General features: G+C 42.6%; 1 protein-coding gene across 1 annotated transcript in view; it reads right to left on the bottom strand.

The window, feature by feature from the left end:
- Cfap54 (cilia and flagella associated protein 54) overlaps nt 1-13,406 on the bottom strand; it is a 290,811-nt gene that overhangs the window by 253,046 nt on the left and 24,359 nt on the right. The window contains exons 6-8 of the mRNA XM_040755053.1: nt 5,234-5,377; nt 2,883-2,996; nt 2,660-2,761 (exon numbers count right to left, since the gene is read on the bottom strand). Coding sequence (XP_040610987.1) covers nt 2,660-2,761; nt 2,883-2,996; nt 5,234-5,377 — 360 coding nt within the window. The remainder of the gene's footprint in view (nt 1-2,659; nt 2,762-2,882; nt 2,997-5,233; nt 5,378-13,406) is intronic.

Here is a 13,406-nt window from a genome sequence, read left to right as displayed (position 1 = left end):
GACTGCTTGATTGGCTAGATACCAAGAGCAAAGTGACTGTATAAGTCTCGAGACTCCCGGCCACCCTCCTTCGCACAGGTTGCCAATAAGGCATTTCCAGAACTGATGTCTGGCTGGAAAATGCCAGCCACATTCCACGATCCCCTTGCTTAATTCTAATTCTTCTTGTTGTAGGGGCAAAGTTAGAAAGAAAGAAAGAGAGAAAGAAAGAAAGAAAGAAAGAAAGAAAGAAAGAAAGAAAGACAGACAGACAGACAGACAGACAGACAGAAATGGGATAAAGCTGCCTCAAGTCATGTTTTCCCGGTACTAGCTTCCCTACCCATAGCTTTTATGTCTTTGATTCCGCAGACCCACCATACCTTAAAACCCTCAAAAAAAGTTGAAGTCCATGCCTTGCCCTCTCTCCACCAACAGAGGTGAGGGCTTCTCCAAAGATTTGTGCTAGAGGTTAAAACAGTGCTTTAAAAATATATTTAAAAATAAACAAATAAATAAAATATATATAAATACTATAATAAGTGTTTTCAATAATTAGAAGTATCATAAATGAGATGATGTCTTCCTCTAATTGGTGAAAAGAATAGTCAGCCTGGGCTATACAGTGAATTCTAGACAACCCTAGGCTATAAAGTAAGACCCTGTCTTTAAAAAAAAGAAAAAAAAAGATTTTCTTAAAAAGTAGCCCCAAAGGGGCTAAGACTGGGCTGGTTTAACCCCCAGAAACAGCTGACCTGACAAGGGTTAGTTCTTGAATCGCAGACTGATGCCTGGGAATCCAGCATGGGACTGATCAAGACCCCCTGAATGTGGGTGTCAGTGAGGAGGCCTAGACAATCTATTGAGCCTTGGGCAGTAGATCAGTATTTATCCCAAGTATACAAATGGACTTTGGGCACCCATCCAACAATGAGAGATGCACTCTCACCCTGAACTCCTGGGGAAGGGTCTAGGCCCTGCCCTGGATGAAATGACAGACTATGGACACCCCCATGAAGGGCGTCACCCTCCCTGGGGAAATGAGGGTATATTGGGGGGTTTGGTGGGAGGGCATGGGAGGAGGGGAGGGAAATGGAAAGGTACCTGGAACTGACTTGTGAAGCAACCTTGTTTCTAATTTAAATTTAAATTTAAAAATAAAAAAATATATTTAAAAAGTAGCCCCAAATAACTGAGTTTTAATATGATCTTATCTGGAAATATAAACATTTTCTGAAGATATATTTAATTTTGCTAAAAGAATGTCTATACTTTCTGACTGGGTGCTCAGTATGGCAGCCCTACAGATTCAGATATCTAAATGTGGTTTCCACAAGGGACAAGAAAAGGTTTATAAAAAAAGGAAAATCAATGATCCCCACTGTTGGTCCTCCGAGAGCTCAATGGGAAACTGCCTGCAGTGTGGCAAGCTAGCAGCCTCAGCAGCTGGAGAGCGCTGAGCAGTGTGGGACATGATTCTAAAGCTGGGTAGATACGCTTCCGGGACCAATAGTCAAAATAGTCATGCCCAGTAACAGTGGACTGGCCCTGTGCCTAAGATAATAGTTGTAAATATTATTAATTTAAAAGGGCAAAGGGGCCGTCCCTCAATAGCGTAAGCGCTAAGGGGAGAGCAGTTGGCCTTGGCACTGTGAGACAGCACTGGAAGGTAAACCCAAGTCCAGTGCCGTGAGACGTGTGACCCTGAGCTGCTGACAGCTTCAGGTATAGGTGAGAACGCACCTCAGCAGGCGTTTCCAAGCTCTCCCTTCCAGGTTCAGAGATTCTGTGGCTCTTCCGTCAGAACTGCTCATCCTCTTCCCCCACTTGCCTTCATTTCCGGTCCCTGCATAGCCCCTCACAGAGAAGAGCTAGCTGATGCCCTCTCCAACAATCAGGGAAAGCTTCAGGGAGGGAGAATTGAGCCCAGGGGACACTGAGCTCAAAAAGGCAACAGGGAAGAGAAAAGAAAGAAGGGAGGACTGGAGGATAGGACGGGAGGATGGAAGGAAAGGGTTGAGCACCTCTTTCACTCCCCCAAGACAGTATTTAATGCTGGGGTTGGGAGGGGCCTTGGGACTAGCTAGGATACTCAGAAATATGCCACCTCCATGCTGGGCATCATGGCTCTCCTAAGCTCTCTGCCATCCCCTCCAGCTGAGAAGCCAGCAACGTCTAAATCATAAGAATTGTTCCCAGGGCTAATCCTGAACAGCCACTTAGCAGGCCCCCTGGTGACTCTGCTGGTTTCTAACTCCAATGGGAAATTATTTCTAAATCTCAGAGATGGGGGGGTGCAATCATATAGTCTAGTTCATGGCAGTCCCAATGGTAAACCTAAAGCTAATGAGAAAACCTCAAAGCCAATGCCAAGTGGTCCAAGGCTAGGGCCTGTGCAGACCCACTCAGGACTGTCCATTTGCAAGAGACTTTCATGCAAACCTTTCCCGAGCTCACCTTCTGCCTCTCATCCATCAACGCTGCAAAACTGGGATAATGTGAGCACAAAAAAAAAGAGAGATGGATGCTGTGAGACTGTATCTCAGTTGGAAAGACATTCCATTTAGACATTCCTCTAAAATCTAGGGCAGGTTTAATCATTAACAACTAGTTTTGAAAGATACAAAGGAATAGCACACGCATACTGCAAAACCTTCCAGAGAAGGCCTTGGGGACTCACGCTCTGAGCTTCCTTTACGTTAATTCTTATCTTCGGTCTAAACACAGCTTTGTTTTTTCTTCTTGACTCAAACACTCCTCTTTTGAAGATCATCACGGCCATCTGTCTCCAAGAGAAGAATCATATGAAATAGCAACAGGACGCATGCCTCGGCCACAAAGATTGAGCGCTCAGTCAACAGTGCTGTGCAGTACACTTCTTCCGTTTCATGAAATTTTCATACCTTTATTGTGGCCTCTCTGTAATATCTCCGGGATTCTTCCTGAGACTTGGAGGAACTCATTAATTCCAGTTGCCTTAACTCATCAATTTTAGCTAATGCACGTCGAGCAAATGCCTATGTTGCAATTAAAACAAATTTAATTCCCAATAAGTTGGAGAACGGTGATTAAAAATGTATAAAAATGGTATGTTTTGATGTCTGAGGCATTTGATTTAATCTGAATTAAACTGCTGGCTGCTGTTGACTCCTTATACCACAGTAGCACTCCAATCTATCATTTGTGATGAGCACCATTAAGCTCTATAAATCTAAAGTTAATAAACATCCCGACACATTAACTTTATGAATTATAGAATTTTTAGAAGAAAGCAAAAATGTGAATTAAACAGAACCTTTGTATGGAGTACTACTCCGCTAGCAATGCCTACAAACATGCTCACACTTGAACGCATACACACACGCACACATGTACACCATCCTCAGATGGTCTTCTCAAATTTCATCCTTCCTAGTAGAAGGTGAGATGTAACCTCTTCAACTGCTCACATCCTGACTGCTACAGTGTGGTGTCTCTAAAAGGCCTTATTCATTTTTAGATCTCCAATACCCATTGTAGAGGAACTACTGCAGAACAGGCAGGAGAGGCAGGAAGAAGGCAGGCTAGCTGGTGGACACTGATGATTCTCTAGAGACAGTAATAAGTGTTCAGAAAAGCCCTTGAGCAGAGTTAAGTAGCAAAATGTTTCATCACATGGGGCTCCAGAATGCAACAGATTGCACATCAGATTTCCAAAATTTCATGTCATTGGTTTTGCCATTTTTTTCAAAATATTTTACTCATAGCTTCTAATAACAAAAGTTCCAGGCCAGTTGAAGTTAAGGAATGCATAAATTTTCCAGTAAGCAAGAATCCCAATAAGAATGAAAACATTAGAATCTCCAGGGTTCTGGCCCCAATCACAACAGTCACAGTGTTACAAACTGTGCCTCCCTCAGAGCACTCAAGTTAAACGAGCATATGTGGTGAGCAGTTTCTAGAACTATCCTGAGCTTTTAAAATTATTCTAGCACGGTTTGAATGCAGCTGCTCCTCTAGCCAGGGACTGCTAACACCAAACTCTTCAGAATTGATCCAGGCAGTTTGAAAAAACAAATGTAAGAAACCATTAATGGCCAAATTATGTCTATCAGGTTGTGAACGGACTAGGAGTAGATATGAGCACAGCTGTAAAAGCTGTGTCTTGTACCGGGCTCCGAGCCCAGGGGCTAAAGGAACACTGAACTCCAAGCAGCATACCTCTCACGAGACTGCGCAAGCATCCTGGGACAAAGATGCATTGGCCCGAAGAAACAGGTGCAGTTTTGTAATTTTCACAGAGGCTCCATTCCCTGACAGGTGAGTACCATGTACAGCAGGGAAGACATGCTTTTAAGTTTATACTAAGAGTCTATGCCAGTCAATGGGAGTCCCCACCAGCTTGTTACATGTCAAATGCTCAGTCTAAAAGATGTACCAAAAAAAAAAGAGGGGAACAAATAGAACTAACAAGGCTGGAGGCAGCAGAGAGTCGAGGTAAGTGTATAACAGATGCAATGGAGCCTCAAAGTGAGCAGAGAAGGGGTTTCTGTCCGAGAACAAACCGAGAAAAGGAAGATGCTGGAAAGTAAGAGGGCTGGGGAGAGGGGTGGGAGGGCTTGGCACACAAGCATGAGGATCTGAGTTTGGATCCCCAGAAACAAGTCAAGCCAGACACAGTAGCTCACATCTGTAATGGCAGCGTTGCTATGACACTATGGGAGGTGGAGACAGGCTCATGGGCCAACTAGCCTAGAGTAGGCAACAGCAGGCAAGAGACCCTGTCTGAAACACAGCAAAACGCTAGGCCCAACACTCAAAGTTGTCCTCTGACCTCCACATGTGCACAGTGGTGCCTGCACACACATACACGCATATGCATACATACACACACATATACACATGCACATAACATGCATATAAACATACACATGCGCACACATACATCCATATACACAAATATACACACATACACACACACACACACACACATCATCATCATCATCATCATGGTCACAAAAGAATAAGGAATAAGAGGAACAAAGAAGGTTCGAGGTGACAGAGCAACAGCCAAGAAGAAAGTGCACAGAGTAGTTCGAGAAAGTCACAAAACAGAATAACCAGGAAAGTGCCTTCAGATTAGACCGGGAGTTTCGTAGCTTTGCCGGTTTTCAGTTCTCTGGCTGGTGTGTTGCCTTGGGGGGGGGGGCATCTAAAGGAGAGAGGATCTGATACATTGTATCTCAAATGCTGAAGCCATCTGAAAGCCACATACCTCCCCGTGGATGCTAGTCTGGCAGTCGTAGTGGCACTGGCAGACAGCAGTGTACAGAGTGGCTCTCCAGGTCAGGTACCTGATGGACAGGAGCGGGACAGAGGATTCCATGCACATGCTGGCCCACAGCAGGTATTCTACGGCCTGGAAAGAGAAGCAGAGAGCACAATGAAATTGATTCCCATTGCTTACCCTAGCCGTAATGATATTATTTAGAATCGCCAAAGCCTAAACTGTAACTGCAGTCTGCTGGCTACTCCCATCAAAGTTACCATAAACAGTGAGTCAAAGAAAACTCTACGTGTGTGGGCATGTTCATATTATAGTGGTGTGTGTGCACATGTGGTGTTTGCACATGGAGGCCAAAGTCAACACTGTGTGTCTTCCTCTATGACTCTCCATCTTATTTTTTGAGACCGAGTCTCTCACTGAACCTAGGCCTCCCTGACTCAGCTGGACAGGCTGGCCAGCTAGCACCTAGGACCTGCCTGTCTCCACCGCCCCAACACAGGGATTACAGGTGTGCAGCTGTGCCTAGCTTCTTTTCAAACATGGGTTCTGGAAACAAAACGCAGGTATTCATGTTTATAAAGCAAGTACTTTCATCTCCCCATCCCCTGAATCTGTGTTTTTTAGTTGAGAAAGCCCCAAATCTCCAAGTCACTCTTCTAGAGTATCTTTATTGTTCTAGAATAGTTCCTTAAGAGGCCAATGAGCTGGGCTCATTTTCACCAACATTCTTTGAGTGTGACCTGTAGTCTAGGAAGCTATTCAAAGCGCTGGCTGATCGGTGTGTTATTTGGGTCAGGAGGACAGGCAACATGGGAAGGGCGTACCAGTGCAGACTTCAAGGCACATTAGAAACAGACTGAAATAAGAGAAACTGAGGCCACACTCCCAATTCAGTCTCTCTCTAGACCTCAGTCTTCTCATCTGCACTATGGGTACTTTTCACAAATCCCAGCCTGGTGGCTCTGGAGAAAGCATCAGTGTGTATGCTGCTCTAGGCATAGTGTTCGCTGCCAGTATTGTCCTAGGTAGGGTTTCTATTACTGTGATAGGACACCATGACCAAAAGAAACTGGGGAAGAAAGGCTTACCCTTCCACACTGTAGTTCATCATTGAAGGGAGTCAGGACAGGAACTCAAGTAGGGCGGAACCCAGAAGGCAGGAGCTGATGCAGAAGCTACAGAGGATGCCTCTTACTGGCATGCTCTCCACAGCTGGCTCAGCCTGCTTTCTTATGGAACCCAGGACCACTAACCCAGAATTAGCCCAACTGAAAATGGCCTGGGCTCTCCCGTATCAATCACTAATTAAGAAAATGCCTTAGAGGTTTACCTACAGCCCATCTTATGGAAGCATTTTCTCAGCTGAAGTTCCCTTGTCTCTGATGACTCTTAGCCTGTGTCTAGTTGATATAAAACTATCCAGCACACGCTCTAGAAATGGTGCCCTCAGAACCGAACACAGGAAAACTGACAAGTATCCTGGATTCTCAGGAATGACAACTTTGGACAACAGAACAAAATTTCTCTCCCAGTACGAATGTAAGCCTAAGTAACTAAGGAATAATTTCTTCAGTGGATCAATGACCCACCTGGAAAGGGAAAATTTCCCAAAAGGCCCTGTGGCTTTCAGGACATGGAGCATGTCCACCAGATTTGTGTGGTGTTTGATAGCAAAAATGAGAATGACAGCTGATCCAGGGAGTCCAGAGAAGCAGCTGTTCCAGAGGCAGCATCAGGTACAACAGGCCCTGCTTCTGGGCCTGTGTTCCAGTGCCTGGGGATCGCCTGGAAACTGCACAGAGCTTCCAATCCCAGTGGGAGCCAAACACCCGAGACTCCAGGGCTTCTCTCCCACCAACGAGACCAGGAAACCAGAAGAGCCAGGGAGACCAGGGGAGCAGCTGTTCCGGCGGGATCAGGTACAACAGGATCCAGCAAAGAGTCCAGGGGACCAGGTGGGAGGCTAAGCAACCCAGATTCCTGTTCTTCTTCTCCACCCACAGGACCAGAATGAGGACAAGGAATAGAAGAACCACCATATTATTGGACTTGCTAGCACCCACCAAAAGGGAACTCTGGTTCCCAGACCAGTAAGGGGCTCTTTCTGCACCCACTAGAAGAAGAGATGGGAAAGAGACAATACAAAAACACACTCGGCAACAGAAAAACAAATATGACACCTCCAGATTCTAGAGACTCCACACCAGCAAGACTCCAACATTCCAATGCGAATGAAGCAGAAAAGAACGACCTTAAAACCACTTTCATGAAAATGATAGAGGCCCTAAAAAGGGATATAGGAAAATCCCTCAAAGAAATGGAAGAAAAAACAAACCAAAAAATGCAAGAAATGGAAGAAAAAACAAACCAAAAAATGCAAGAATTGGAAGAAAAAACAAACCAAAAAATGCAAGAAATGGAAGAAAAAACAAACCAAAAATGCAAGAATTGGAAGAAAAAACAAACCAAAAAATGCAAGAAATGGAAGAAAAAACAAACCAAAAATGCAAGAATTGGAAGAAAAAACAAACCAAAAATGCAAGAATTGGAAGAAAAAACAAATCAAAAAGGCAGGAAATGGAAGAAGAAACATACCAAAAAAGGCAGGAAATGGAAGAAGAAACAAAGCAAAAAATGCAAAAAATGGAAGAAAAAACAAAGCAAAAAATGAAAGAAATGGAAGAAGAAACAAACCAAAAAAGGCAGGAAATGGAAGAAGAAACAAAGCAAAAAATGCAAGAAACGGAAGAAAAAGCAAACCAAAAAATGCAAGAAATGGAAGAAAGAACAAACCAAAAAATTCATAAAAGGGAACAAATGGATGAAGAGATAAACCAAAAATTGCAAGAAACAATGCAAACACTGCAAGAGTTGAAAACTGAAATAGAGACAATAAAAAAAAACACAATCTGAAGAAAGACAGGAAATAGAAAAGCTGGGCAAACAGTCAGGTACTACCGATACAAGCATTACCAACAGAATAGAAGAGATGGAAGAGAGAATCTCAAGTGTTGAAGATACACTAGGAGAAATGGATTCATCAACCAAAGAAAACCTTAAGTCCCACAAATCCTTAACACAAAATATCCAGGAAATATTGGACACCATGAAAAGACCAAACCTAAGAATAATAGGTATAGAAGAAGGAGAAGAAAACCACCTCAAAGGGGCAGAAAACATATTCAACAAAATCATAGAAGAAAACTTTCCCAACCTTAAGAAAGACATGCCAATGAAGGTACAAGAAGCTTACAGAACACCAAATAGAGTGGACCACAAAAAAAAGTCCCTTCACCACATAATAATCAAGACCCCAAATATACAGAATAAAGAAAGAATATTAAGAGCAGCTAAGGAAAAAGGCCAAGTAACATATAAAGGCAGACCTATCAGAATCACACCTGACTTCTCCAAGGAAACTCTGAAAGCCAGAAGGTCCTGGATAGATATTCTACCAACACTAAGAGACCATGGATGCCAGCCCAGACTACTATAACCGGCAAAGCTCTCTATCACTATAGATGGAGAAAACAAGATATTCCATAACAAAACTAGATTCAAGCAATACGTATCCACTAACCCAGCCCTACAGAAAGTTTTGGAAGGAAAACTCCAACCCAAGGAAGTTAACTACAACCAGAAAAACATAGGCATTAGAGAATCCCTCTCTACCAACAGGCAAAAGAACCAAGGGGTGAAATTCCACACATAATTCCACCAAAAACAACCATTGCAAATCAAGGAAGAATGAGAAATCAGTGGTCATTAATATCCCTCAACATTAATGGCCTTAACTCACCCATAAAAAGACACAGGCTAGCAGAATGTATTCGAAGACAGAACCCTTCTTTCTGCTGCATACAAGAAACACACCTCACCCTCAAAGACAGATATTACCTGAGAGTTAAAGGTTGGGGAAAAAAATCTTCCAATCAAATGGACTCAAGAAACAAGCAGGGGTAGCAATGCTAATATCTAACAAACTAGACTTTAAAATTAAATCAATCAAAAGAGATGAAGGAGGTCATTACATACTCATCACAGGTGAAATCCACCAAGATGAAGTGTCTATCCTGAACATCTATGACCCAAATATTAAGGCATCCACATCCGTAAAAGAAACATTACTAAAACTTAAAACACATATAAAGCCCCACACATTTATAGTGGGAGATTTCAACACCCCACTCTCACCACTGGACAGGAATACCAGACAGAAACTCAACAAAGAAGCAAAGGGTCTAATAGAAGTAATGACCCAACTGGGATTAACAGACATCTATGGAAGATTTCATCCACATAAAAAAGAATATACCTTCTTCTCACCACCACATGGAACCGTCTCAAAAATCGAGCACATACTTGGCAACGTATCAAACCTCAGCAGCTACTAAAAAATTGGAATAACTCCATACATCTTATCAGACCATCATGCTTTAAAATTAGAATTCAACAACAACACAAATTGCAGAAAACCTACAAACTCATGGAAATTGAATAATGCACAACTGCAACATTCCTGGGTCAAAGAAGAAATAAAAAAAATAAATTAAAGACTTCCTAGAATTCAATGAGAATGAAGACACAACATACCCAAACCTATGGGACACTTTGAAAGCAGTGCTACGGGTGAAGTTCATAGCACTAAGTGCCCACATGAAGAAACTGAAGAATAGTTATACTAGAGAATTAACAGCACAGCTGAAAACTCTAGAACACAAAGAAGCAAACTCCCCCAGGAGGAGTAGATGCCAGGAAATAATCAAATTGAGGGCTGAAATCAATAAAGTAGAAACTAGGAAAACAATACAAAGAATCAATGCAACTAAGAGTTGGTTCTTTGAGAAAATCAACAAGATAGACAAACGTTTGTCCAAATTTACCAAACAGCAGAGAGTGAACATGCAAATTAACAAAATCAGAAATGAAAAGGGGGACATAACAACGGACTCTGAGGAAATCCAGAGAATCATCAGGTCATACTTTGAAAACCTGTACTCCACAAAATTTGAAAATTTAAAGTAAATGGATGACTTCCTGGATAGCTATCACTTGCCAAAACTAAATCAAGAACAGATAAGCAATTTAAATAGACCTATAACCCCTATGGAAATAGAAGCAGTCATCAAAAGTCTCCCAACCAAAAAAGTCCAGGTCCAGATGGCCTCAGTGCAGAATTCTACCAGAAATTCAAAGAACAGCTTATACCAATTATTCTCAAAGTATTCCACACAATAGAAGCAGAAGGGTCTTTGCCAAACTCTTTCTATGAGGCTTCAATAACCTTGATTCCCCAAGCCACACAAAGACACAACTAAGAAAGAGAACTTCAGACCACTATCCCTCATGAACATTGATGCAAAAATACTCAATAAATTACTGGCAAATTGGATCCAAGAACACATCAAAACAATCATTCACCATGATCAAGTAGGCTTCATCCCAGGGATGCAGGGATGGTTCAACATACGAAAATCCATCAATGTAATCCACCATATAAACAAGCTGAAAAACAAAAATCACATGATCATCTCACTAGATGCTGAAAAAGCCTTTGACAAAATCCAATACCTCTTCATGATGAAGGTATTGGAGAGATCTGGGATAACAGGGACGTACTTAAACATAATAAAAGCTATATACAGTAAACCAACAGCCAACATCAAACTAAATGGACAGAAACAACGCAATTCCTCTAAAATCAGGAACAAGACAAGGCTGTCCACTCTCTCCATACCTTTTCAACATGGTACTTGAAGTTCTAGCCATTGCCATACGACAACAAAGGGGGATCAAGGGGATACAAATTGGGAAGGAAGAGGTCAAATTTTCACTGTTTGCAGATGATATGATAGTTTACATCAATGACCCAAAGAACTCTACCAGGGAACTCTTACAGCTGATTAACACTTTCAGCAAAGTGGCAGGCTACAAGATCAACTCAAGAAAATCAGTAGCCCTATTATATACAAATGGTAAAAGGGCTGAGAAAGAAATCAGAGAAACATCACCCTTTTCAATTGCCACAAACAACATAAAATACCTTGGGGTAGCGCTAACCAAACAAGTGAAAGACCTGTATCACAAGAACTTTGAATATTTAAAGAAAGAAATTAAAGAAGCCCTCAGAAAATGGAAAGATCTCCCATGCCCTTGGATAGGAAGGATCAATGTAGTAAAAATGGCAATCCTGCCAAAAGCAATCTACAGATTCAATGCAATCCCCATTAAAATCCCAGCACAATTCTTCACAGACCTTGAAAGAACAATAATCAATTTTGTATGGAAAAACAAAAGACCCAGGATAGCCAAAACAACCCTGTTCAACAAGGCAATGTCCGGAGGCATCACCATCTCTGACCTCAAGCTCTATTACAGAGCTATAGTCCTGAAAACAGCTTGGTATTGGCACAAAAATAGACAGGTAGACCAATGGAATCGAATTGAAAACCCGGGTATTAACCCACACATGTACAAACATCTGATCTTTGACAAAGAAGCTAAAAATATACAATGGAATAAAGAACGGATCTTCAACAAATGGTGCTGGCATAATTGGAGACTGGCATGTAGAAGAATGCGGATCGATCCATGTTTATCGCCATGCACAAAACTTAAGTCCAAATGGATCAAAGACCTCAACATAAATCCAGCCACACTGAACCTCTTAGAAGAGAAAGTGGGTGGTACCCTTGAACGAATTGGTACAGGAGACAGCTTCCTGAACATAACACCAGTAGCACAGACAGTGAGATCAACAATTAATAAATGGGACCTCCTGAAACTGAGAAGCGTCTGTAAGGCAAAGGACACAGTCAGAAAGACAAAAAGGCAGCCCACAGAACGGGAAAAAATATTCACTAATCCCACATCTGACAGAGGGTTGATCTCCAAAATTTACAAAGAACTCAAGAAGCAAGTCTCCAAAACACCAAAGGACCCTATTAAAAAGTGGGCTGCAGAACTAAATAGAGAGTTTTCAATAGAGGAGTCTAAAATGGCCAAGAGGCACTTGAGAAAGTGCTCAACATCCTTAGCCATCCGGGAAATGCAAATCAAAACAACTCTGAGATACCATCTCACCCCTGTCAGAATGGCTAAAATCAAAAACACCAATGACAATTTATGCTGGAGAGGATGTGGTGAAAGGGGGACACTCCTCCATTGCTGGTGGGAGTGCCAACTGGTTAAGCCACTTTGGAAATCAGTATGGAGATTCCTCAGAAAAATGGGAATAAACCTACCACAAGACCCAGCAACTCCACTCTTAGGCATATATCCAAAAGATGCCCATTCATACAACAAAGATGTCTGTTCCACTATGTTCATAGCAGCTTTATTTGTAATAGCCAGAACTTGGAAGCAACCTAGATGTCCCTCACCCGAAGAGTGGATAGAGAAAATGTGGTACATCTACACAATGGAGTACTATTCAGCAGAAAAAAATAATGGAATCATGAGATTCGCAGGCAAATGGATGACACTAGAAGAAACCATCCTGAGTGAGGTAACCCAGTCACAAAAAGAGAAACATGGCATGTACTCTCTCATATATGGATTTTAGACATAGATCTGGGGAGTGCCAGCCTACAATCCTATGGCCAGAGAGTCTGGGAAACAGAAACTTCATTTAGTGGCTGATCGAAGAAGAGGCACACTCCCATGACTAAGCACTGAGCTGAACTCAAGATAGCCAGTAACAGAGAGGGAGGACTGATGACCAAAGGGATTAAGACTGGCTGGTTTAATCCCCAGAAACAGCTGACCTGACAAAAGTTAACTTTTGAATCCCAGGCATCAGCCTGGGAATCCAGCATGGGACTGATCAAGACCCCCTGAATGTGGGTGACAGTGAGGAGGCCTAGGTAATCTATTGAGCCTTGGGCAGTAGATCAGTACTCATCCCGAGTATACACACGGACTTTGGACTCCCATCCAACAATGAGAGATGCACTCTCACCCTGAACTCTTGGGGGGAGGGTCTAGGCCCTGCCCTGGATGAAATGACAGACTATGGAGGGCCTCACCCTCCCTGGGGAAATGAGGGGATAATGGGGGGGCTGGGGGGGAGGGCACGGGAGGAGGGGAGGGAAAGGGAGAGGGACCTGGAACTGACTTCTGAAGCAACCTTGTTTCTAATCTAAATTTAAACTTAAAAATA

Source organism: Mesocricetus auratus, unplaced genomic scaffold (assembly GCF_017639785.1).
Source record: "Mesocricetus auratus isolate SY011 unplaced genomic scaffold, BCM_Maur_2.0 Super-Scaffold_100011, whole genome shotgun sequence".
In the NCBI taxonomy this organism is placed as follows: Eukaryota; Metazoa; Chordata; class Mammalia; order Rodentia; family Cricetidae; genus Mesocricetus; species Mesocricetus auratus.
Note: the sequence above shows the minus strand (reverse complement) of the source record. Positions and strands in the feature narration are given on the sequence as shown.